The sequence below is a fragment of the Hemicordylus capensis genome, chromosome 5 (genome assembly GCF_027244095.1).
Source record: "Hemicordylus capensis ecotype Gifberg chromosome 5, rHemCap1.1.pri, whole genome shotgun sequence".
In the NCBI taxonomy this organism is placed as follows: Eukaryota; Metazoa; Chordata; class Lepidosauria; order Squamata; family Cordylidae; genus Hemicordylus; species Hemicordylus capensis.
The window spans coordinates 11,541,753-11,567,527 of NC_069661.1; the positions used below are offsets into that span (position 1 = coordinate 11,541,753).

Sequence of the window (25,775 nt, forward strand, 5' to 3'; positions counted from 1 at the left end):
ACATAAACTTTACATGGCTCAGCAAAACTTAAATGACACATTTGCACATAACAGAGTACTAGCTAATGCACGAGGTCGATGGTATGGTCAGGCCCAATCACCCACGAAAAATAAAATTCAACCCCACTTCCCTCCCAAAGAGAGGCAATTTTACTTAAACACATTTTGGGATCTTCCAAGAGTTTTAGTATTGACTTCTGATAGAATAGTTTGAGAAAAATACTAACATAATAAAGAGCTAGCAAGCTTCAGAATTTCAAATAAATCAAGTTTAGTGGTAGATTTATTCATTTACTATGATGTACAATCATGTCTGAACAAAGGAGCCACTGAAATGTGACACTGTGGCCTTAAAGCTGAATTGGTAAAACTGATGTCAGCTGAATGCAGGCAAAGAAAAATTAGCGGGTGACCAGTACAGGAAGGAGGCGAAAGGCTGTGTCGATATCTCTGGAGTGACAGCTTTCCACAGATCCTTCTCTCACAGCATTTTCCTCTTCTCAAATTCCTTGAGAGAAAAGAAGAGACTTCATTAGAGTCGTGACAAGTCTTCTCCACTTCTTCTCTCCATTAAAACTGGACTATTCTCAAATAGCCACCTAATGGCACAGCGGGGAAATGCTTGACGGTTGGCGGTTCAAATCCCCAATGGTACTATATTGGGCAGCAGTGATATACGAAGATGCTGAAAGGCATCATCTCACACTGCACGGGAGGAGGCAGTGGTAAACCCCTCCTGTATTCTACCAAAAGAAAACCAGAGGGCTCTGTAGGCACCACACTTTACTTTTTATTCTCAAATGCAGCTTCCACTGTTACCTTTTGTGAAGGATGAAGGTTGATCCTCCATTTTGTTGCTTGTTTTACATTATGAATTAAGTTGCTTATGTCCTTAAATGTCTGCCTGTTGCCCACTGTGTGCTCTAATAGCTAGTGTTCTAAGGTCAAACATTTTAAGTTTCTGTTAAACTGTTCTTTCTAGAAATAGAAAGATGTTGTCTGGTTTTTGTTTGTTCTGATTTGAGACCCCGCCCCCCAAAGTGGGTGGAGTTACACAAATAAAAAGGGATGGATCTGGGCAGCTGAGGTGGTCTTGGAGAGCCAGGAGAGAAGGGATGAGCAAGAGCTGTGGAAAATAGAGCTGAGAAATTACGGGGAGAGTTAAGCTGAAAACTCTCTTCAGATCTGAATCACCCTCAAAGCAACTGAAGGAACAGTCTGGAATTGAACCCACTAGTACTGGAGAGAAAGAGCAAGGCCTGAGGCTGACCAAGGGGGAAAGTAAGGCTTGCTGCAGAAGCTGATTAGTAGCAATTGTAAGAAAACTCCTGGTAAGGACTCTGGGTTAAAGCACAGGTGCAGGTTAGATTGGATCCCCCCCCCATTTTATTTCTTCATTTATGCTCATATATGGCTGCTGTTTTCTCTGTACCATTTTTTTTAAAACCCTGTTAAGAATTGGACTGTTTTAAAGTAAGATTTCTCATTTCAGATTTAAAAATCTGTAGCTTCGGTCTGTTCCCCTCACCCCACACTTAGAAGCCTTTCCACACTACCTAACTCGGAATGCAACAGAGCTCTGGAAGGCTGCCTCAGTAGACACAGCCGGAGAAAATATAAAAGTCTACGTGAAGCTTAACATCACAGGACTGGTTGAGACTGGGCTGTGTCACCTTTACAGTACAACTGGCTGCAACTGCATGTCGACCTGCTTGAGTGTCCTGCTTTCCCCACACTTCATCTTCACTTTTACGATCTCCTCCTTGACCTGTGTCTTAACATGCCACTTTTGATGACACTGGCTGAACTGATAGAGGAGAGCTGGTCTTGTGGTAGCGAGCATGAATTGTCCTTGCTAAGCAGGATCCACCCTGGTTTGCATGTGAATGGAGACTATATGTAAGCACTGTAGGATATTCCCCTTAGGGGATGGGGCCACTCTGGCAAGACCATTTGCATGCTTGCATGCAGAAGGTTCCTTCCAAATTCCCTCCCTGGCATCTCCGAGATAGGGCAGAGAGAGATTCCTGCCTGCAACCTTGGAGAAGCTGCTGCCAGTCTGGGTAGACAATACTGAGCTAGAGGGACCTGTGGTCTGACTCTGCCATAGTGGCCAATAGCCAGGGATCATGTGAGCTGTGGGCCAACATCTGCAGGAGGGCCGAAGTTGCGCAGGCCTGCTTCAGTCCCTTCGGCTTCTGAGCAGCTTCAGAGGTCCTTGAGCAACTCTGGCAAACTGAATTCCTTCATCTGCAAGTACACTTTTGGTTATATTTTGACACCTTGTGCGAGGGAGTATGGAGTCGCTGTTACTGAAGTAGCAGAGCGTGAGAAGGGAGATGTCAGTTGAAACTGGAAAGTTATAGCATGTGGACAAACACAAAAACAGATTGTTCTGTGGACACTAAGTCACACTGAATTGCTCTCAGAAGAAAAGCAAGCACAGACACACCCACTAGATGTTTGCTTCTTTTTGCCCTTCCCTCCAGAGAGCTCAGGGTGCTGTACAGGAGAGTATCCCAACTTCATTGCAGCAACCTTGAAAATCAGGTTAGGCTGAAACGGCAGCCCAAACAAAGCCAGCCAGGAGGATTTGTGGCCAAGCAGGGGTCTGAATGCAGGTCTTGCTGCTCCAAATCCAAAGAACTACCCAACTGTGTATGCTGACATTATGCCCATTTGAATTGTCTAGAGTCGACCAGGGGTTCCTTAAACAAGTGTACCCCTTCTGTCATAAACCTTCAACTCAGGTACCCTACAGACATTTAGGGAGAAGGAGAGAGAGGGAGAGCGAAGGAGAGAGGGGAGGGGGGAGAGCGAAGGAGAGAGGGGAGGGGGGAGAGAGAGGGGAGGGGGGAGAGGAGGAGAGAAAGACTGTTCTCACATGCACCTGAACTCAGACTAGAGAAGCCCAGCCTGTGTTAGGCTGCGCACGAGAACTGCCAGAATTGGGGCCGATCCCAGCGGGGCAGCCCCACCTAGCCCAGCTGTTTTAACTCAGCTTTTCGTCGGGATTAAAGGCTCGAGGGAGCCCTTAACCCAGGGTCCAGGATCGTGTGTTTGTTGGGGCTGGGTTCAGCCCCAGCAGACGCAGAAACGGCTTCCTAGAGAAGTGCCCGTCTCCTGGGGGAATCCCCCAAGGCACTGCACATGCTGCACAGTGCATTGTGGGGTATCCAGAGGTGAGGATGTGTCGTCCCAGCTTCCGGAGCTCCGCACTACACCACACAGAGCAGATCATCTGGCAGCGCGGTCCGCGCCCCCAGCAACCATCGGAGGGGGAAGTGAGTCGTCGGACCAGCGGCCCACCCAGTCATGTGAATGGCCCCAGGGTGCGTGTGCACGCATGTGTGCGCACACACTTAAATGTTACAGTTATGAGACAGGCTACTCCACTCATAGGCTTACATCCAAAGTTACTCATAAGCAGTCTTCTTGAACTTAATAGGACAAGTCAAGAGTAGTACAGGCAAACCTTGTAATTTGCGGTTTGGGCCCTTGCGGTTTGGCGTATCTGTAGTCGGGGAATAGGCACCTGATCTTGGCATATCCGGGGGCGGGGAGGTGGGGTGGGGATGGACCCACTGATCCACAGGTCGGCCACTGCCATACTTGTAACAAGGAATCTGGGAAGGATTCCTCTTTGCAAGTAAAGGGCTTGGGCTGGAGGGCGGGTGAGGGGAAAGGAGGCCGCATTTTACCATTGGCAGAGACGGCCAACTTTCTGAAGCCTGTCAATCAGGCAGAGGGAAGGGGTATGCCAAGCTTCAGGACACAGCAAACCAATCAGGAGCATGGGTGGGGTGGGGGGGTCTTCATCCTCCTCCCTCCCCATCTGCAGCAGACACATTGCTGAGGATGTGTCAGCTTCAAACTGGCCATCCTCAGGGAACAGAAACAAGAGAGCTCTAAGCACCCACAGGAGCCCTTCAAGTTCCCCTAAGGGTACTAGTACCCCGGTGGGAACCCCTGGGTCTAGAACAGGTAAGATCACCACTTATTCTGCTACAGAGCCTGGGTGAGGGAAAGAACTACCAACTTTCATAATACTGGAATTAAGCCAGACAGTGCTACCAGCTCTGTTGCCCGGACAGGTGTTATTTTATTTCCCTTCCTGCCCCTAGAAGACTTGTTGGCATCTTCTCCTCAAGCAAGTGCCTACAAGAGCAACTCTAGTACTTAAATGCCACGGGCTCCCGCAGCTTAATAGAGCTATTCCGCTCGACAGGTGGGCATGTCACCTTGAAAGTCGGCTCAAGGGGATGAAGTGAAACACTCTTCACAGAGCCCAAGGCTCCAGTTACTTATTGACAACCAGCAGCATCACTTCCACACCTGTCCAGCAACATCCCCTCAACTCACCTTGTACATAGTAGAGCCCAGCTGAGCAGGAGACATACTGACAATGATCCCGGCGTTCTGAAGGGCAGCGATTTTCTCTTTAGCGCCTCCTTTCCCGCCAGCAATGATTGCCCCTGCGTGGCCCATCCTCCGGCCAGGCGGAGCAGTGACTCCAGCTATAAATGAGACAACTGGCTTGGCGTCCGGACCCTGCAATAAAAGAGGGCTTATTGCAAAAGGGGAAGAAAGGAAGCCGAAATGCAGCTAGCCCGGTGAGTGCAATTAATGGCAAAGCTAGTCAACGACTACATCTCTAGGTCGAGAGAGCCAACTAGATGTCTGCTACCAAAGCACCATCCTGAGGGTTCCAGGAAAAGGGACTAACATACCATAATCTAGTCCAGCATCCTGCTTCCCAGAATGGCCCACCAGATGCCTCCGAGAAGCCCACAGGCAGGAGATGAGGGCATGCCCCCTCTCCTGCTGTTGCTGCCCTGCAACTGGCATTCATCCTGCCTCTGGGTCTGGAGGTAGCCTATAGCCATCAGGACTAGTAGCCATTGATAGGTCTTGTCCTCCATGAATTTGTCTAAGCCTCTTTTAAAGCCACTCAAGCTGGTGGCCATCACCACATCTGGTAAGAGAATCCCATAGATTGATTATGCACTGTGTGAAGGAGTACTTCCTTTTGTTGGTCCTAAATTTCCTGGCAATCAGTTTCATGGGATGATCTTTGGTTGTAGTGTTGGGAGGGAGAAAAATTCATCTCTCCACACAATGCGTAGAATGACAGATCTCTAGCAAGTCTCCCCTCAACTGCCTTTTTTCTAATCTAAAGAGCCCCAGGTGTTGTAGCCTTGCCTCGGAAGGAAGGTGCTGGAGGCCCCTGATCATCTTGGTTGGTTGCAGGTGTATTTGGTAGAATTTCTGTATGGAGCAAATGTATGTGGGTCACAAAACCCCAGCCAAAGTTTCAGTAGTTTCATTTCTGATGCTTTTCACTCACTGAAACTCTCACTGTTCAAAAAAAACCCAGGCAGGAAGTAATGCAACGAGTGAGTGAAAAGCATCAAGAATGAAACTAGCCAATTCTTTAAAGAAGTGTAGACTTCTTCCTGCATGCAGCAGGAGCCGCATCTTGTAACTGGAGCTGCTGAAACTTTGGCTGGGGTTTTGTGACTCACATACATTAGCAGATGAAAATAGCAGCTTCAAACCAATTTAACCAGGAACCAACATTTCACATTTTTAAAGGCCTGGAAAAATAAAAGATCTTCACCAATCACCAAAATGACAGCAAGGCAGGGACCAGGCGAACCTCCCTGGGGAACCTACTAAACAGGTGGGGAAACACCACCAAGGCAGCCCTGCTCCCCAGTCACCACCTAGATGGACCAATGGTCTGTCTCCGTATAAAAGCAGCATCCTGTGACCAGTAGGGGACTAGCAAACATTTAGTTGCATGTTTATTATTTATCTATCTATTTAGTGTATTTGTACACCGCTCCAAACTAATGTCTCTGGGCAGTTTACAACCAACACAGAACAAATTAAAACAGTTTAAAACCACAGTTCTAGCTTAAAAACTGAGGTGAACAAATGTGTTTTAAGAGAGGGCCGGATTGGGGAATGTATGTTGGGAGGGCACCGGGTTTTGAGCAGAATGGGTGGGAGTAGTTTTCAGTTGGATTTACGAATTATTTTTTTCTGTTAACTTTTGATATCTGACCTCCATGTTTTCCGTTACTTATAGGTTACTATAAGGATAAAGTAACAGGATATGCACTCTGATCTCCTCCCTCCCCCTCTGTGTTGACAAGCTCAAGTGATATTGGAAGCAAGCGAGGAGGAGGAGGAGGAGGAGGAGGAGGAGGAGGAGGAGGAGGAGGAGGAGGAGATGATGCAGAGCAGGGAAGTGGGTTTGGGATCTGTGGAGATGAAAAGAGGGCAAGGCTGAGATTTCTCTCTGCCTGTTTCTCTCTCTCCCCCACTCAGCTTTCAGCTGTTGCCCCCTTCTCCAGATGCCAGCCTTCTCCTGCTCTCCTTCCATTCGCCAAGTTTACTTTCGTAGTCTCCAAAGGGGGGGGGAAAGGCAAACGTGATCGGGCAGCAGAAGCAGCAGTGATGTTTGCAAGGACCCCCCGAATCTCCTGGGGAGGAGCCGTGCACCAGCCCCTTGTGAGGCCAATCTTTTGGGAAGGGGCTGCTGCTCCTCCTCTCCAGCAGGGGCAAGGAGAAGTGCTGCGGCAGAGAGCCAGGGAAGGGAGGCCAGGAGAGGGGTGAGCCAGGGCGGGCTGCTGCCTATGGGGGAGTCCTTGCCAGGCGCCTTGGCGAGCCCAGGCAAGGAAGCAGCGAGCCCAGGCATGGGAGATGATGGTGGTGGTGGTGGCCGCCGACCTGACAGTGATGGACGACTATCATAGGGCGCAGTCCAGCCCTGTCTTAAGACTCTTTTTTAATGCTGTCAGACATGGGGAGGCTCTTACTTTGGCAGGGAGAGCATTCCAAAGCCTCCGTGCAGCAACAGAGAAGGCCTGTCTCCTAGTAGCCACCAGACGAACTGGTGGCAACTGCAGATGAACCTCTCCGGATGATCTCCATGGGTGGCGGGACTCATAATGAAGACAGCGTTCTCTTAAATAAATGTTCTTAAATTTTCTCAACCTATTAGTGGTTTTTATATATCAACTGATAAAAGTCTTAAGCATTTAAATAAACTAGTCTTCCTGTTGGCACACATGTCCTCAAAATACACAGTTGCTATCACTGGCCACTCTGTCGCATATAAGGCCCAACATTGGGTTTACACAAGACCTCAAACAGCAATATATGGGGGTTTCATAGCAGTTCTTGTGCTCCTCCACAAGGGTTCACCAGCTTTTGCACAAGCAGAAAGACATATGGATTGAGTTCCATTGTTCTCACAGAAAGTTGGGAAGGAGAGCTCGTCCTACGGTAGCAAGCATGAATGGTCCCCTTTGGTAAGCAGGCTCTGCCCTGGTTTGCATTTGGAAGGATGATGAGTACCTGTGAGACCATAGGGTAGACCATCTGCTTTGCATGCCAAAGATCCCAGATCCAATCCCTAACATATCCGGGAAGGGCTGGGAAAGACTCTTGCCTGAAACCTTGGGGAGGTTTCACTACCAATTAATGTAGGCGATACATTGAGTGTAACACACCAATGGTATGATTAGGAGGACCAATGGTAAGACTCGGTATAAGGCAGCTTCCTGCTGCCTACCTAGAGCTGTAAACAGCTCTTCCTGGAGAGAAAGAGAACTTCTGCATACGGAAGGGCATCTTTGGATTCAATCCAATGACTTTAAGCTGCTGCGTACCAATAGGACATTTTTAAAAGGACGCTCCTTCCCTCCCTCTCCCCTCAAGAACACAACATTCATAGCAACTTCTGTTTTAGAAAGTTAAAACTTACAGAATTGTTTTTTTTAAGGTACTCGGCGGCATCTTCTTCAGCATTCCCACCGATCTCACCTATCAGGATGATGCCATCCGTGTTTGAATCGTTCAGGAAGACCTCCAGACAGTCAATGAAGTTTGTCCCATTGAATGGGTCTCCTCCAATTCCTGAAGAGGTTCAAAGAGGACTGTGAAGTGCATCCCCTTGTTTCTGGAGACCAATTCAGATTGAGAGAGTGGGCAGCATAATACAATTTTATGTTTTGGGCCAAGGACAAGAGTCTTGCAAATGGTAGCAAAGATTCAGCTAAGTCACTGAATCCATTTTTTATTTTTCAATCCATTACCAGCCGTTCTGGTTTCAGGAAAACACAGTGTGATATATAGCCAATCCAAAAGTAGAAAAAACTACCTCTAGACTAGTGGGTTTAGACTGATACCATCTATGCTAAGCTGGCAGTAAGAACTGTCTTTTGGTTGCTACTGAAGGCCAATTACTTTTAACCCACAAAGCTCCAGAGTGAAGGCAGGAAGCCTCGATTTAGCTTATAGCAACATTACATGGCTCAGTCATGAATCCAAATCAGAACGAGGGCAACACTTCCTGCCCTCCCTCTGAAGCCTCGTGGGTCTAAACAAAGTGGGCGGGGGGGGGAGAGAAGCACCCACCAGCAGCAGGAATATATAGCAAGTCCTCAGACTTACAACACAATTGGTTCCTGAACACTATGCCTTAAGTCGAAATTTCTTAACTCAGAATCTGTTCTCCCATTGGAAAAAATAATATAGATGGGAGGCTAGGTCCTGAGCCAAGGCTAGATACCCTCTTTTCTTCTTTCTTCTTTTTGCTGCTGCTGCTGCCGCCGCCAAAGTTGGTGCTAGGTCAGCCACAGACGTCAAGCAGATCGTGGGGGGGGGGCCGCGGGGGACAGGGGGTGTCAGAAGCTGCTCACCCTTGCCACCCACTCCCTTCCTGGCTCGCTCTCTCACTTTTTTGTAGAAGGAAGGAAGGAAAGAAGGCAGGCAGGCAACTGGATAGCTTGCCTCCATCTCCTCCTGGACCACAGACAGACAGGGAAGGAAGCACATGCGGGCTGGAAGCAGCATGTGGGCAGGGAACAGGCGGGGCTCTTTCCCTCTTGCTGCCACCGCACAGTGGCTGAGCCTGAAGGAGGAGAAGCCAAAACAGAAGTGGCAGCATCTTGGACAAGCAATCGCTCCACAGCCTCAGATGTTGCTGCAGCTGCTGCTAGGACTGCCAGTCTCAAGGACGATGGGAGCCTGAGCAACTTTTGTCACCGCGGCCTCCTCTAGCACGCACACCACAGCCATCCCTACTTATTTATTTTTTACATTTCTATCCCACTCTTCCTCCGAGGAGCTCACCTCGGAGTACACCTCCAAGGTGTACATGCTTATTTTCATCCTCACTACCACCCTGTGAGGTAGGTTAGGCTGAGAGATACATGACTGGCCAAGAGCCATCCAGTGAGTTCCATGGTTGGATGGGGATTTGAACTCTGGTCTTCCCGGTCCTAGTCCAACACTCTACCCACTATGCTATGCTGGCCCTTCCATGGCAAGTGCTCTAAAGTTGGAACATGGCGGCCATTTACCAATGCCTTAAGCATCGGTTGTCTTGGCTCCAAGAGCTCTTAAGTGGAAGACTGCTTGTAACTGCCATTGGTAAATTTGCCCCACACGCAGCCCCCATCTGCTCCCCCCCATTGCCAATGTTTCCTCCCCTCTTTGCCACCATATTCCCAGGACACGAAACTGGTGAGGGAGCTAATGCTCAACATTACTCGAAACAATTCACGAGAGGGGCAGAGAAGAGTTAGTAGCAGTCTAACTCTAGTCGTTTCTTAGTGGTTCGTACAGTCTTACGTGTTTTCTAACACACTGACTGAGCCTCTCTCAAACCCACCAACACAGAAAGATTGTCCCAGTCCAACTTGAGTTGTCTGATGAACAGCTTCGTACGTCAGCGTGCCAGATCTTGATACAATACCTAAGGGGGTTGGAGGAACAGGGAAAAGATGGTCTCAGGTGACAAGCTCACGTGATATGTATTCGTTTATATGCCAACTAACAAGGGATACATGCAGTTTACACAGAGCCTTTGCATTCATTGGCCAACATGACGGGCAGCCCTGTTAGGGACCCACCACGGGTGCTGCGCAGCTTGAAAGGCAGCTCCCTGTAGTGTAACAGGGATGCTGCAGAATGATTTAAACCTGCTTTCGGGCAATGATACAACACTGCTGCCCTTGGAAAGGGGCTGTCATTGCAGGGATATGAGACATCTCTCATCTCTACCAAAAATTCAGTTCTTAGTACCCAGATATTTTGTCAAATGTCTACATTCTCAGGCATTCTGCAGAGGTCCACCAAGTAAGACCTACTGGCCAGACGCACAGACCACTTCAGAGTTGGTAGAGACCTTGGAGGTCTTCCAGTCCAACTTGATGTTCAGTGCAAGAATCTAGCCTGAATCAGACATTACTTTGTACAAGTGTACAGATATCTGTACACTCGTACACATATTTGCGTGAATGACGTGTTTGTGTTCATTTTAAAAGTCATCACCATCACATCAATGTTCATCTATTAAGGCCAGGACAAGCAATCACATTTGCAATCTACTGACAAAGGACAGACACTATTCAAGTTTCAACAGAAGCACCAGATTAGTCTTGGAGAGCTTACCAATTCTTCCCTTCTTGTGAATGTGGCCGGGCATGATGCCAATTTTACATTCTCCAGGCTAGAAGAGAACAAAAACAAAAACACAAAGCAAATCAGATCTCTTTCCTATCCTATCACAAGGAGCCTCTGAAGCCTCCATAAGCATGATTTCTCATCAAGGAATTGCCCAAGAGTCAGGCAAGGATAGTAACCAGAAGGGAAATGAGGCCTGCATTCTTTAAGATTAGATGGGCAGGAGGTACATAAGGATGTATTGAGCAATTTAAGAACATAAGAACAGCCCTGCTGGATCAGGCCCACGGCCCATCTAGTCCAGCATCCTGTTTCACACAGTGGCCCACCAGATGCCGCTGGAAGCCTACAGGCAGGAGTTGAATTTGCAAGGATTCCTGAAGGCACAGTTCAATGAGAACAAGCAAAAATTGCTATTCTCTTCAGTGGCTGGACCTCTACTAATTTCCCTCTCAGCCTCAGTATTTCTCATTTGTAACATCCAAGAATGAATTGGCTTCCCTTTGACCATGTCTTTGAACAGCACTCTTGGCCAATTTGGGACTGTGTATTAGAATCCCTGATCCATAGTAACTTGCACGTATATCTGCAGGTTATCCCAGTGTTGGGGACCGGGCCAGTGACAGAGTATCTGCTTTGCCTGCAAAAGGTCCCTGTTTTCAGTCCCCGGAATGCTGAGCTAGATGGACCAATTGTCTGACCCTGGTGCAAGGCAGTTTCCAATGTCCCTATAGCTCATGAAGTGCAGTTAAGTAGCTGGCTCTGCATTCCCAACTTGCATCTTGCTCCCCACCACTATTTTGCACCTGACGTCAGTCAGTCAACCTTGGGGATTCCAGGAAAAGAGCAAAACAGGTCCCAGAAGCCTGATGCCTGCCCCGCTTGGCTTTAAGAATGCATCTCAAAGATATCAGACACCAATTCATTTTAACTGCATGGGAACCCTTACGTTGATAACTCCTGGACAGTTTGGGCCAACAAGCCGAGTCTTGTTCTGACGTAGCAATCTGTGTTTGACCCGCACCATGTCCTGCTGGGGAATACCTTCTGTGATGCACACAACTAGGGAGATTTCTGCATCAATGGCTTCATTGATTGCAGCAGCGGCAAACGGAGGCGGCACGTATACCGCGGAGGCAGAAGCGCCCGTTTTCCTCTTAGCCTAAGACACAATTACATTGGGGGAAGAAGAAATAATTCTCTTGAAATGATCAGCAGGCCAGAAGAATACATCTCTCACCTCTACCAAAAATTCTGTTCTTAGTGCCCAGATACAGTATCTTGTCAGATGTCTACATTCTCAGGCATTCTACAGAGGTCCACCATGTAAGACCTACCGGCCAGACGCACAGACCACTTCAGAGATGGTAGAGACGTTGGAGGTCTTCCAGTCCAACTTGATGTTCAGTGCAAGAATCTAGCCTGAATCAGACATTACTTTGTACAAGTGTACAGATATCTGTACACTCGTACACATATTTGTCTGAATGACGTGTCTGTGTTCATTTTAAAAGTGAACCTGGATACAGGCCTTTCAAGAGCTGGCTTTGTAGTAGAAAACATGAATTGTCCTCTTTGCTAAGCAGGGTCTGCCCTGGTTTGCATTTGAATGGGAGACCACATGTGTGAGCATTGTAAGATATTTCCCTTAGGGGATGGAGCCGCTCTGGGTAGACCAGTTCCCTCCCTGGCATCTCCAAGACAGGGCTGGGAGAGATTCCCACCTGCAACCCTGGGGAAGCCACTGCCAGTCTGTGTAGACAGTACTGAGCTAGATGGATCAGTGGTCTGACTCCATATATGGCAGCTTCCTATGTTCCAAAAGCATGGTACAGATAGGAAGTGTACTTCTGTACCTGTGTTCAGAGTAACATGTGAATGACTGCAGCTGTGTACAGATCTGTACCTGTGTACACTCATTGTACGGAAGCTGAACACAATGTGTGAATGGGCCATCCAGCCTCTGTCTGAAAGCCTAATGCCAGGAAGCCCAATATGTGGCAGAAGAATAAATAAATAGTGGTGGTTATGAGGAAATGCTTCTTGTGCCTCTATCAGCAGCCTGATTTACACAGATTAGTAAGTGATAAAGGCAGAGCCACAGTGGATGGCTCGGAGTCACAATCCTAGCTTGCATAGAACCAGCGAGATTTAGGACCAACTGGCCACCCCTGGGTCACAGCCAGCCCAAGATTATTTCAGCCTCAGGAGCTGAAATTTAGAGTGTTCTGTCACAGGTTCAAGACTTGCAGGGCATGTACGGATGTCCCTTGATTGGAATAGCTTCTCCATTTGTGTCAGTGGAGGCAAGTACTGTCTGGGCTGGTCAGGTCTCTCGACTGAAATGAAAGAGGGAGAAGCAGATGCTCAGGAGAGCTCTGTGTTCCAAGGTGCATGCACAGGTCTCTGATCAAGCACCATCATTTTAAAACCTCAATTCCAGATGAATGCTTTCTTTCCCAACCACCCCCCTTCATTTCTTGAGAACTACTGCAATATTACCTCCTCCACCGAGTTAAAGACTGGAAGCCCTAAATGGGTTTTGCCTCCTTTGCCGGGCGAAATTCCACCTACTAGGTTGGTGCCATATTCCAAAGCCTGTTGACTATGAAAGGTACCCTGCAAGAGAGAGAGGAAACACACAGAATTTTTTTTAAAAAGGACACTGAGCAAGAATTCTCCTGCGTAAGCCCCACAAAAACAGGTGGGAGCTTCACAAGAGCACAGCTGTCATTCTAGCACATCAGAAAGAGGGCAATGCTAGAACTTCTCTCATGGAGGTGCTAGACCCCCAAGGGGCTCAAAATCTAAAATTGTGTTTCTAAAATAGACACCAGCAACAACCACGGATGCTGTGCTGGTTTGGATAGGCCAGTTGCTCTCCCCCTGCTAAACACAAGAGAACTGCCACTTTTAAAAGGTGCCTCTTTGCTCAGTTCTCAGGGGTTAGAAGTGCCATCACCAGCTTGAACTAATACAGACCAAACAGGACTGTCTCCCAATTCTGATGGGGAAAATGGGATCTTGGATTTTCTTAGGAGCAGAAAACACATCAATGGCTCATCTACAAATTAATAATCCAGAAACATTTCCTGCTGCTCTCCGAGCGAAGACACAATTCCACTTCTGTTACCCAGAATGGAAAGACATTCCACAACCAAAGTGTGGCATGAGATATTATAAATAGATGACACGACACCACACCATTTACAGTATAGGCAGACCAAGTTATACATGTAGGAAGTTTTCAAAATTAGGTCTGTCAGCCAATTAAAGAAATCGTAACTTCTTTTTTAGTTGATTCAGCGCAGTTGTATATTTCCAACACCTCAATATAAGTGCCTTTTTAAAGGTAACTAATTTTACGGCAACTGGTTTAAGAAACAAAAGCTGCTGCTCACTGTTAGGAGAAAACGGGGTTGGGGGGGTGGCATTCCTTAAATATTTTATTTTCATTCCTTACAACAATCTTTTAAATAAATAAAATATTTATAGTTTTCAGCTTTTAAAATAACTTTTAATTTGAACTTTTTTAAAAAAAAGTAATTTTAAATGTGGTTTTAGCTAGGCTTAAGCCCGAAATGTTTCGGAGGCCATTATAAAGGCCTCCGAAAAGTTTCGGCTCCGGGGGCCATTTCGGCGTCAGCGGGGGTGGTTCTTTAAGGGCGGGGGAGGGTGCACTCACCCCTCCCGCAACATCTCCCCTGCTGGCACTCTGTTAATTTCAATCCCCTTGGGGCATCAGCATTCCTCCCTGCCGCCCCATTGAAGTCATCGGCCGGAAGTACTGCTCGCGCATGCACCCGTCACGTGTGCGTGTGCGATCGGTACTTCCGGCCGATGACGGCAACGGGGCGACAGGGAGGTCCTTTCGGGCACACCCCTAGTTTTAGCTTGGTCTTTTAACTTGTTTAACTTAAATCTGGTTACTGGAGGGGTGGGGTATAAATACTTCAAATAAAAATAAATAATTCCCCGGAACCAGAAGAAGTGGGATGGGGCTGTAGCTCAGTGGTAGAGCATCTGCTTTAAATGCAGAAGGTCTCAGGCTCATGCCCAGGCAGCATCTCCAGGGCTCTTTCCAGACTAGCTGCTCAACAGCAGCAAAATGCCTCCACTCAGGCAAGTCGCATTGAAAACGTGAACAGCAGGGGGAGCAGTCTCGCAGCAACTCACAACCTGAAAAAGTAGCTACTTCCTTACGCCAGATATACAATGTCCTAGCTCTATATCACAGTGATTAAATTTGAAATGAAGCATTGGAAATGTGAACGGCACCCTGCTGTCCGCATAGGGACTGCGGTGTCACAACACACAAAGTGTAAAAGCACACTTCCGAGATCAGACGTGACCAAATTGCAGGGTCTAATCTGGAAAGCGCCCAGGTAGGGCTGGGAGAAACTCCTGCCTGAAACTTTGGAGAGCCGCTGCCAGTCAGACAGTAGACAATACTCTCTACGGACAAGACAGTAGATGAGCCAATGGTCTGACTCCGCTATAAGGCAGCTTCCTATGTTCCTCATCAAGAACCTCAAAAGACAAACAAGCATTTCTTTTCATGTCGCTTTTCAGCCCGTAGGACCTTCAAAGCAGCTTTCAGAGTTAACAGCGGCGACAAAAACAAACCGGGCCATAAAAGGTGAGCAGAACATACAACAGCGCAGCAGAATGGTTAAAACCACCCAACAGGCAGGGAGAGCCAGGCAAACAGCTCAATTTAGGCCAAACACTTGGCAGAGGTAAAAAGGTATTTGATTCAAAGGTAGAGCCATTTTATTTATATCTATGTATTTATAGCTTTGGGAACTTCTGTTGAAAAATTGTATATAAATATTTGTCATATTCATATTCGTATTCAGGGCCCAATTAAATACCTGTAGCATGGTGGGGGGGGGGGTTTCTATACAGTTCTCCAAAGGGAGGGAGTTTCAGCAGCTGGGCACCACTACCAAAAAGGCCCCGCTGTGCATCACCACCAGCTGCCCTTCCAGGCTTTCGCTGAAGGTTGCCAAGAACAGGCAGGCTCACGGAATGCCTCCGATTCTTAGATCTGCAAGTTGAAACTGGGTGAGCAGATGGGAGAGTCAAATTTCAGTTGACCAATCTATCAACTGAAGTTTGCAGCCTTACTGGGAACCCTTCATGCATATTACTATTCACCTCCAGAGCAATTCAGCTCCAGTTTGAACAGACAATAAAGCACAATCAAGTGAGCAAATTCTAACATTACAACCCCCACAAAGAAGTGACTGAAGGTCATTCCCCCATGGCTGCAGTGCCATGAGGCACAGCATGGAAAGTCTCCCTGCCAGCAGCATGCATGCATTCCCAGCACACTTCCAAGTTACCCAGGGCCCATCCCCATTCTACAATGCCCCAGAAGCTTCCACTGCAAACTATAAGGAGCACAGCAGTGGTGGACAAGCTGTCGCTAAAGAAGCTTGTCCACTATTACTGGTCTTCTCACAGAGAAATGCCTAAGACACTTCTGGAGCACACCAGGGCAGGCCTTGACAAGTTTTCCTTGGATCTAGGAGCCAGCCCCAAAATTCAGGAGCCAGCCAGTGGACACCTGATAAGATTCCTGGACTCAAGTGATGGACGTAGGGGTTAGGGTAAAAGGGCTTTGCTTTATCCGCTTCGCAACTGACTTCCTTAGAACAGAAACAGGGCTGCCTGGGACAAATAAAGATTATATTAAATGATTCTGCCTCTGAATATCCAAGTCTAGGCACCAGAGATAAACTTCTAGACTCCACAGCTCTCTGGTGCCTGGGATCTGTCAAGATCTACCCAGGGCGTTCTGAGCCTAGTTTGAGACACAGTGTTATACAGCATGAGAGAAGTACAAGGAATGGATTGGTCACTCACTCAACCACCAACCTGTTTGCCGGTAAAACCCTGACAAATGACTTTTGTATCTTTAGTGATATAAAGATTTTTCCGTGTGGCTAAATAGGAACAATGCCGTACTCCATTTTTCTGCACTAGAAAGAAAGAAAAATATGAAAGATTAATAGATAATCTCATTTTTCATTTCTATAGCACCTGCAAAAGCTCAGTGGTTAAGCTGTGTCCCACTGTTGCCAGTTACATGAGAACAGCCACATTAGTCGATTGATTAAGTGCCCTCAAGTCGGTGTCGACTCTTAGTGACCACATAGATGGATTCTCTCCTGGATGATCTGTCTTCAACTTGGCCTTTAAGGTCTCTCAGTGGTGCATTCATGGCTGTTGTATTCAAGTCCATCCACCTTGCTGCTGGTCATCCTCGTCTTCTCTTGCCTTCAACTTTTCCCGGCATTATGGACTTCTCAAGGAAGCTGGGTCTTCGCATAATGTGTCTGAAGTATGATAGTTTGAGGCTGGTCACGTGTGCCTCGAGTGAACATTCTGGACTGATTTGTTCTATAATCCATTTGTTTGTTTTCCTGGCTGCCCATGGTATCCTCAAGTCTTCTCCAGCACCAAAGTTCAAAAGTGTCAATGCTTTTTCTGTCTTGCTTCTTCAAAGTCCAGCTTTTGCATCCATAGAGTGCCACGGGGAAAACCACTGTCCGAACAATTCTAATCTTTGTAGGTGTAGACACCTACAAAGCATTCCAGCTCCACTGGAATCCAGAATGGACAAGAACTCTATATGGATCACTGAATTCTATGAACAGCACAAAACAAGGGTCAAGATTTACAGGAGAAATTATAAAGACAGTTTGTAGAAATGAGTTGAATGTGCTTCAGTTCAAATAGGAACAAGCATGTCAGGGGTCGAATGTAATGTTGCGTGTGAACTCTCAATATGCAGCCTGAGCCTTGAAGGTAAGGATACCTATGGCCAAGCAAAATACACTGGTCTTGTGATAGCAAGTATGAATTGTCCCCTTCACTAAGCAGGTGAGCACTGTAAGGTATTCCCCTTGTGGGATCAGGCCACTCTGGGAAGAGCATCTGTCTGCTTGCATGCAAAAGGTTCCAATTCCCTCCCTGGCAGCATCTCCAAGACAGGGCTGAGAGAGACTCCTGCTTGCAACCTGGAGACGCCACTGCCAGTCTGTGAAAACAATACTGAGCTAGATGGACCTATGGTCTGACTCAGTATATGGCAGCTTCCTATGTTCCTATGAGAGTGCACAATGCATGAACTTTGGACAAGCCAGAGTCTTTGCTTTGACCCAACCTCCCAAAGGAGTGGCACATTTAAAACACAAAAGCTGCAATTCTACAAACTGTATGCACAGAGAAAAGATGCAGAGTGGCTTCCATAAGCCTCCAGTTATAACCTTGCCTTGGGAAACTGCTGCTACACCGATTACTAGGTGTGGCAGGCAATTCAAACTGGGCAAGGCCCTTCTGCGGCTTGTTTTTTCCCAAGCCCGTGCAGCAATCCAGCTGTCCTCAGGCAAAGCAGAAGAGCCATACATGGGGAATGACAAAGTGCCTGGGTACTCCAAAAGACCTCACTTGACTTGGCTGTACTGGAGTCTGACTCGTACTTGAGTGTCACAATGTTCACTCTGGTATCAGCTTAAGAACCTAAGAAGAGCCCTGCTGGATCAGGCCCAAGACCTGTCTAGTCCAGCATCCTGTTTCACACTGTGGCCCACCAGATTCCCAAGGGAATGAAGGGCTACAAGCTGATGCACAACTTGCCCGCCACAGACAGGTGGGACTGTGGCTTGAATGGTCCTGGCTTTGACCTTCAGAGCCCTAAACAGTTTGGCTAGTTCGTGGAGCACTCTCCTCCCTGACCTCAAGCTGTATGATCACCAAAGAAGCCCATTTCCAAGTACTATCACTTGCAGATGTTTAATTGTTAGCAATCAGGAGCAGAGCTTTTTCTGTGGTGGCCCCCAAGTTATCAAATTACCTTGAGAGGCCAGGCAGCAGCTTCTCTTGCCTCCCGGACAGCTGAAAGCCTGGCTAATCTGATGAGCCCTTGTAACCTTAGGGTTAGACCTTTTGGGTCTGACTTATACTGTTGTGTCATTCTGTGGGCTATGATCAGCTATAAGATTCCCTCCCCCCCCCAAAAAAACTAATACCCATCAGATTTAAAATATCACATGTTGCTCTTTTTAATTTTAAAAACGTGAACTGCACTGAGTGTTCCTGTTGAAAAAGATATTTTTTGTAGACATTTTTCTGAAATTAATCAAAATTTGGAGCATGAAACCACACTTGGGCAACCAACTCTATAAGGATACCACGCCAGGGCTGAAATATTCTCAAGCACTCGGTAAGCTAGATGCCTGAAATGTTCACATTTGTTCTTAAAGGTACTTGGGAAAAATAAAATCCAGCCCTGTTGAGCTTCAGCTTAATACTAGCAATCAGTTTAATACAGTTTAATATTAAATACTATGCATTTAATTTCCCCCAGCAATATCCATATTTAAACTTGTGCAGAATCTTCCAATAAAAAACTGAATACATGTGGAACAAGTACAGCTTCCATGAACCTTCCAGTCCAGCACCAGAGGAGCCAGGCTTATGCAGGCTTAATGCTCCACTGCAATCCGTGTTTCTCACTCTTTCACCGCACACAAGCTATAAAACAATTACAGCCGGCATCAGATGCCTTTCCTCCAATAAGTGTTCAACAAGATACTGAACTTCACACGATCGCTAATATTTAACAAGTTGTTCTAGTAAGAACTAATCTGCCTACTTTCCTTTCACTATCCCTACAAATGGACTAAATGTGGTTCAAATCGAGGTCCACAAGTTAGATCTCTTGCGCCTCAAATGTTAACTCGTCCGCCATTTTGGATTGGGGTGGGTGGCATCATTACAAACTACACCATTGAGGTGTCCCTGTGTGTCACTCACTACGACTGCAATCAATTTGGTTCAAATCGGTTACACAGTCCTCAAGTTAGTGCACTTGCACCTCAAAGGATCACACGACTGCCACCTTGGATCGGGGTGGATGACATCACCACAAACTACACTATGGGGGCATCCCTATGTGTCCCTACAGCTATACCTGATTTGGTTCATATTGGTCCAGGAGCTGCAAAGTTGATTGGGGACACACACACAAGGACAGCTGGGTGATCTCATAAGGCTACTGGAAAGTAGGCTAAAAATAAAGAGCCCTTGAAACATCTCAAGTAGCACCATGTATTCAACTAGCAAAGGTAAATGTGAGATCTTGAGGTCATTCACACAATCAAAAACTGTTCTACCCAAGTTTGGGAGCTCCGTGTGCTCTAAGTGTCGGTTGTATGGAAGCAAGGTAAGAGGAAAATTGGGGTAGAAGTGATTGTGTGGAAATCGGGGTAGAAGTGATTGTGTGGAAGCAAGGTTAGAGGAAATCCTGGGTAGCTTTTCCTCCTACCTTGCCTCCACACAATCACTTCTACCCAGGTTTTCCTCTTACCTTGCTTCCACACAGCCGAAAATTAGAGAACACAGCTCCCAAACCCAGATAATACACAGCTTTTGATTGCATGAATGACCTCAGCATGTTGTATGTTAACATCTGCAGCTATGAGCCCAAGGTGGCAAATGTCCAGGAAGAGTTGGAAATTGCATGCAGTGGCAAGTTGTGAACATCTGAAGTCTAGCTGCAGAGACCTAAGGAGAGCTGGTCAGTGCATGAACTGTCCCTTTTGCTAAGCAGAGTCTATTCTGGTTTGCATTTGGATAGATGAACTGGTTTGTGGTAGCAAGCATGACTTGTCCGCTTAGCTAAGCAGGGCCCACCCTGGTTGCATAAGAATGGGAGACTAGAAGTGTGAGCACTGTAAGATATTCTCCTCAGGAGAGGGAGCCGCTCTGGGAAGAGCAGAAGGTTCCAAGTTCCCTCCCTGGCTTCTCCAAGACAGGGCTGAGAGAGATTCCTGCCTGCAACCTTGGAGAAGCTGCTGCCAGTCTGTAAAGACAATATTGGGTGAGATGGACCTATGGTCTGACTCAGTATATGGCAGCTTCCTAGGTTCCACACGTGAGCACTGTAGGATGTTCTCCTTAGGGGATGGGGCCATGGCTCAATGGAAGAGCACCTCCTTTGCATGCAGAAGATCTCAAGTTCAACCCCTGGCAGCACCTCCAGGTAGGGCTGGGAAAGACTCCTGCCTGAATGCCTGGAGAGCTGCTGCCAAACAGGGAAGACAGTAATGAGCTAGATGGACAAACGGTTTGACTAATTAAAAGGCAACTTCCTATGCATACACTTTGTAGGCCTTCCCAAGTTCCCAGGGAGACTTTGCATGACTAAAGCCAGGAATTTGTTTCAGCCTTCTAGCAAGCACAGTGTCAACCTTCTTCAAATAAAACATTCTTCTTTCACACTGTGCTTGCACAGTTGCAGACAGCTTGCTTGAACTCCCTACCCCATACTGGCAACATGCATTTTAATACCTCCTTCCTAAAGACTTCCATTGCACAATACTGGAGCAAAAATCAAAGAGGAACCATGCGCAGGTAGCTGTGCATGGTTCTTCTCCAAGGTACTTTTTTTGCAACTCTCTGGCTACCTATAATGCACAGCAGGATAAACTCTGCTTTAGTAATATTTTACATTTTGAGAACTCATGCTTGCAGAAATATGCCCCAAAGCCCAGTGGCATACATGCTAAAATATGTGCAACAACGACACAAGGTAGAGATTACCAAACAAATGGCTACTCAGACTCCATCATGCTTTAATTTTTAGATTGTGACTGAGCCCTTTGGGGACAGGAAGCCATTTTATGTCTTTATATCTATGTGAAATGCTCTAGAAACCTTTGTTGAAGAGCGATATATAAATATTCGTCATCAGTCACTTGGCAGATCTTGGCAGACACTTAATTCAGGCTTTTGTTCATAGTGTAAAAGCCAACAGCAGAACAGATTTACTGGAGAACAAGGACTTTGTGTCCATAAGCGGCGGCATGGTGCCTATCAAGCCCATGAATGACAAGCAATTAGTGTTAATTGCAACTGTACAATGGCTAAAAGTTAGCTGGCTCAGCCTCATTATATTTCTTAAATCTGGCCTTCTGGGATGGAGCATTAAAATTCCCCAGAGCTTGGGAGCTGTTTTCTTTGCTGCTGGAGCTTCTCAGCTCTTGCCTGAGCAACAGATGAGTTCCATCAATGAAATCTTCATTGCAATGGAAGACATAAGGATGCAGGAGCATATGCAGCAGAAGCGTTATTGTAGTTCATTTTCTACTCAGAGGTGTGGGATGGCCCATCCTTTATTTCTCTGTGGAACCTTTTCCATTTCTAAATTTCTACTTCGCTACTTTCAAGATACAGTGAGGGAAAATGAATATGGTGGAGGTGGGTGGTTTTTAAAAAACTGTATAAATAAGTCAAATAGCATTCTAAATCAGATCACAATCTCTTCAGGACATCAAATGTGTCTAGTATTGGGGTGGGGAGGAAAACTAATGCAAATGTTATGCAATTGGTGGGGGAATCTGCATGGGAAAGTTTTCCAGTTCAAATGTTTCCAGAAAACCCACATCTCTGGTTGGACTGCAAACAACCGCTCTGATCTGATAAGCTCTCTGCAGACCTCCAGATTGTCCTGCCTCATGGCCATCCCAAGTGACAAGGGAGGCCACTCAAAAGATGATAGTTAAAATCCAACTAGTTCCACACTACAACACACCCGTACTGAGTACAGCAATCAATAAACTGAACACCCTGTGAAAGATGTGGGGAAAGAAGCAGTGCTAAGTTTGTCCATGTTCTGTGTCACAAAGACATGGGATTTTGACTGACAAAGCGTCTCTGTGACGCAGTACACACACAAAGGTTACGTTGCCTCTCCTTCATAACCATCCCATCCATGTTTACGCCATTGACTGGCATACATTAGGGGCGCTCAAACTTGGGTTCCCAGATGTTGATGGACTTCAGCTCCCATAATCCCCAGACACAATGGCTTGGCCATTATGGGAGTTGAAGTCCAACATCTCTGGGCCCAAGTTTGAGAACTCCTGGCATACGTAGTCCAGCTGCATTGGCATGCAGAAGCAGCAGAGTTGTAATGCAGCTTAATTCCTCTGAAAAGAAAGATCTTTATTTTCATCGCGGGACCCATGGACCACTGGAAGCATTTCACCGAGTACAGTTCCCCAGCTGATTAACAACAAACTCCCCTGAAAATCTGGACACGCACAGCTTCAAAGGGGGCACCTGCAATGCTCCAACCTCGGTAAGAAAAACAGTAATTAAAGGAAGGAATAAAACCAAAAGAGTCTTGCAGCACCTTCTAGACTAAGAAATTATGACACCCTACCTAATTAGAGATTTGGAAATACTAGAAGGTTCCCCTTCCCCCACGACCTTGGCCATTCGCCAGTGGTAGATCTGACAGGGCTCTTGTGCTTTTCCTAGCTGAAGCGGAGGCTGAATCGGAAAGATTCTGCAGGCAACATTCTTCCTGACACACTTCACCTGCTGCATTTCTGCCTGTCAAGCTCCTGTCCAAAAGCCAGGCTAGGAAAACAGAAATTAGTACCATGCATGGTAGAAGAGGAGATGTGGGATCTGATGTAGAAGCGGCTGGAGCGGGCGAGAGGTACCTTTAAGGGCAAATTAATAGGTGCTTAGCTCTGCTCTCACCGCACCCGAATGCTGCTTGGAGCGAGCGGCAGCGTGCCACCCAGCACCCTGCAGTGGGGGATTCCTTCCACCACTCACCTGGCCTCCGCGGAGGTGATCCCCCACCAGCAGCCAGGTGAGTGTCAGAGGCGCCCCCACCACCACCACCATCGGGAGTCCTGGGCGGCGCTCTGCTGCTCGAAGCAGTGTTCAGGGGCGGCAAGAGTGGAGATAAGCACTTATTAATTTACCCTTAAAGGCGCCTCTCGCCGCCCCTCCGGTGGCGCCTGTTTAAACCGGCCACTACTGGTCTAAACTTAAACTTTACATATGTCGCAAGGAGAAACAAATGTTGGAGAGAAAACTCTGTAGGAATAACACATTAGGAATCTGCACAAACTGTGGTTCGAGCACATTTCGGAAGTGGGGCTTGGGAGCTTTCAAGAAAGAGGAGAGCTGGTCCTTACGTCCTCTCTGCTGCCCCATGCAGCTTCCTGCGCAGACACGCATGGATGCCACGTGCATGACGCCACGCGGGGCTTCTTGGGACTCACACAGCCCCAGCAGAAAGCTGCCTGGCATGGTGGAGAGCAGGCATCTTATAAGTCCCAGGCCCTGCTGCCGAAATGTGCTTGAACCGGGGTTTGTGCACATCCCTATAACAATCCCTAGAACATCTGCTACAGAACGAATGAGAGTAAAGTTCAATAGGGCTCAAGAAGAGGGAGAATTTGTTCTAGGGCTCTTGATGGAGCCTGAATGCCAAGTACGGCTGCCTCTATTTAGCCTGGCTAGTGTAGCAGATACTTGGAAAAAATATAAGCGGAATCACACACTTGATTTGGCAGAAATGTTCTCAGATGGGTGTGGTGTTAGGAACTAAATCGGAGCAGCCCAAAAATTCAACATGGTGGCAAGAAATCCAATTTGGCACCACAAAAAATGCATATTAAAGATCACCACATCATTTAAAAGGTAATAAAGGCCTGAGATTTGGCAAATACACTGTCAGCTGTTTATGGTTTTAGAAAGTAACAGTCAGCACCACACAAAAATGCAAAATGGTGGCTTAAAATCCAATATGGCACCACAATATCAAGTGTCGGATAACCAGAGGCATTCAAACGGTAATAAAGCTGTGTGACAGGCAAGCATTCAACAGATGAAGCCTCTCCCAATTCTTGCTGCATCTCCACAGCAAAAGAAGTCTGGCCTCCAATATTACTACAGCTGTTGGAAGTCACAGGAGCCAAGTCAGAAAAAAGAAAAGGCGGCAATCACAGCTTGGTGGGAGACAATAGTGTGGGCTTTCTGGGAAACTTTGAACCGGAATGTCTTGCCATCAGTAAAGTGAACACCTCGGAAAACTCTCCATGCAAACTGCTGCTTATTTGCAAAAGAAATCTTTTCACAGAAAAGCTTTTCCTGACACTCTAACTGGACTGTAATCTGATCTGGCAGGATACTTCCAGTGATGTGGAGCAGAAATATATCTGTGGGGAAAATTTCTTAAGGTACAGTTTTCTATTTCAGAAGGTTTTCCACCCCACATCACTGGTGGGAGACCCACTTTTTTGTTGCTGATTGCAAGGAATAACTAGATAAGAAACCCTTTTGAAGGCAGGGGAGGCAAAGAAGAGATCAGACATTCCACATCGGTGTGCCTCAAAGGATTGCACCTTGAACCTTGCAACCCAAACCTCCGCACCTTTGCTCAGCCTTAGAGTCTATTGTGTTTAACAGGGCTATTTGCAAGTCTGCAAGCAAAGCCTTGGAGCCTTCTGCCCAGAGCCTCCCCAAGAAAGCCCTTCTGCTTCCAACAGGACTCCTCGGGAGGCAGCAAGCCTAGACTGCTTAACGCAGACAGAACTCCCATGGCCTCCAACAGGACTCCTCTAGAGTCAATCAGTGTAGTGAGCTTCAGTCCACCCAGACAGAAAGCCCTAGCCAAGTTCACGAGGAAGTCAGGCCCACTACATGCAGTGGGGCTACTCTAAAGCCTCTGCAACAGCGCCCTAAAAAGCCTGGACCAAATCTTCAAAAGCACACAGACTACACAGTAACCTCTTCGCTGGGGCTCTTGAGGAGAGCTAGTCTTGTGGGAGCAAGCATGAGTTATCCCCATTGCTAAGCAGAGTCCACCCTGGCTTGCATTTTTAATGGGAAACTACATGTGTGAGCATCATAAAATATTCCCCTCTGGGGATGGAGCCGCTCTGGGGAAAGGAAGAAGGTCCCAGATTCCCTCCCTGGCAGCATCTCCAAGATAGGACAAGAGAGAGATTCCTGCCTGCAACCTTGGAGAAGCTGCTGCTGCCAGTCTGTGTAGGCAATACTGAGCTAGATGGACCAAGGGTCTGACTCAGTATATGGCAGCTTCCTGTGTACTTCCAGGGCGCAGGCTGACGCCCCGATCCCACCGGTGGGTTTACTCGCCAGTCAAGCCCACCCGTCAGCCTTCGGGGAGGGGGCGAGAAGATCACTGCCCTCTATGCTCACTCGCATTGGAAGGGCAGAGTTAAGGGGAAACCAGGTCAATCAGGGTCACGTGGCAGAGACCATCCCGCCCCCGGCCGGCTGCCAGCCACTCACCGAGCACCAGAAGGCGGCCGAGGCCCCGAGCGGCAACCGCGCCGCTCCCGCAGCAAGACATCGTCGCCGTCCCTTCCCGGCGGCCTCGGTGTCGGTCCAGCTACCAATGACAAGGGGGCCTTGACAGAGGCACAAGCCACGCCCCTTCCGGTCAATCG

The 25,775-nt window shown here is 47.4% G+C and overlaps 1 protein-coding gene across 1 annotated transcript; it reads right to left on the reverse strand.

Annotated features, from left to right (window-relative positions):
* Nucleotides 1-254: 254 nt before the first annotated feature.
* On the reverse strand, nt 255-25,775 carry SUCLG1 (succinate-CoA ligase GDP/ADP-forming subunit alpha). Its single transcript, XM_053257753.1, has 9 exons — nt 25,618-25,775; nt 16,366-16,469; nt 12,985-13,101; nt 11,432-11,644; nt 10,471-10,528; nt 9,689-9,772; nt 7,778-7,929; nt 4,363-4,551; nt 255-508 (listed from the first exon to the last, which is right to left on the reverse strand). Exons 1-9 carry the CDS (start codon nt 25,676-25,678, stop codon nt 482-484), a joined length of 1,005 nt encoding a protein of 334 aa, XP_053113728.1. The 5' UTR covers nt 25,679-25,775; the 3' UTR covers nt 255-481.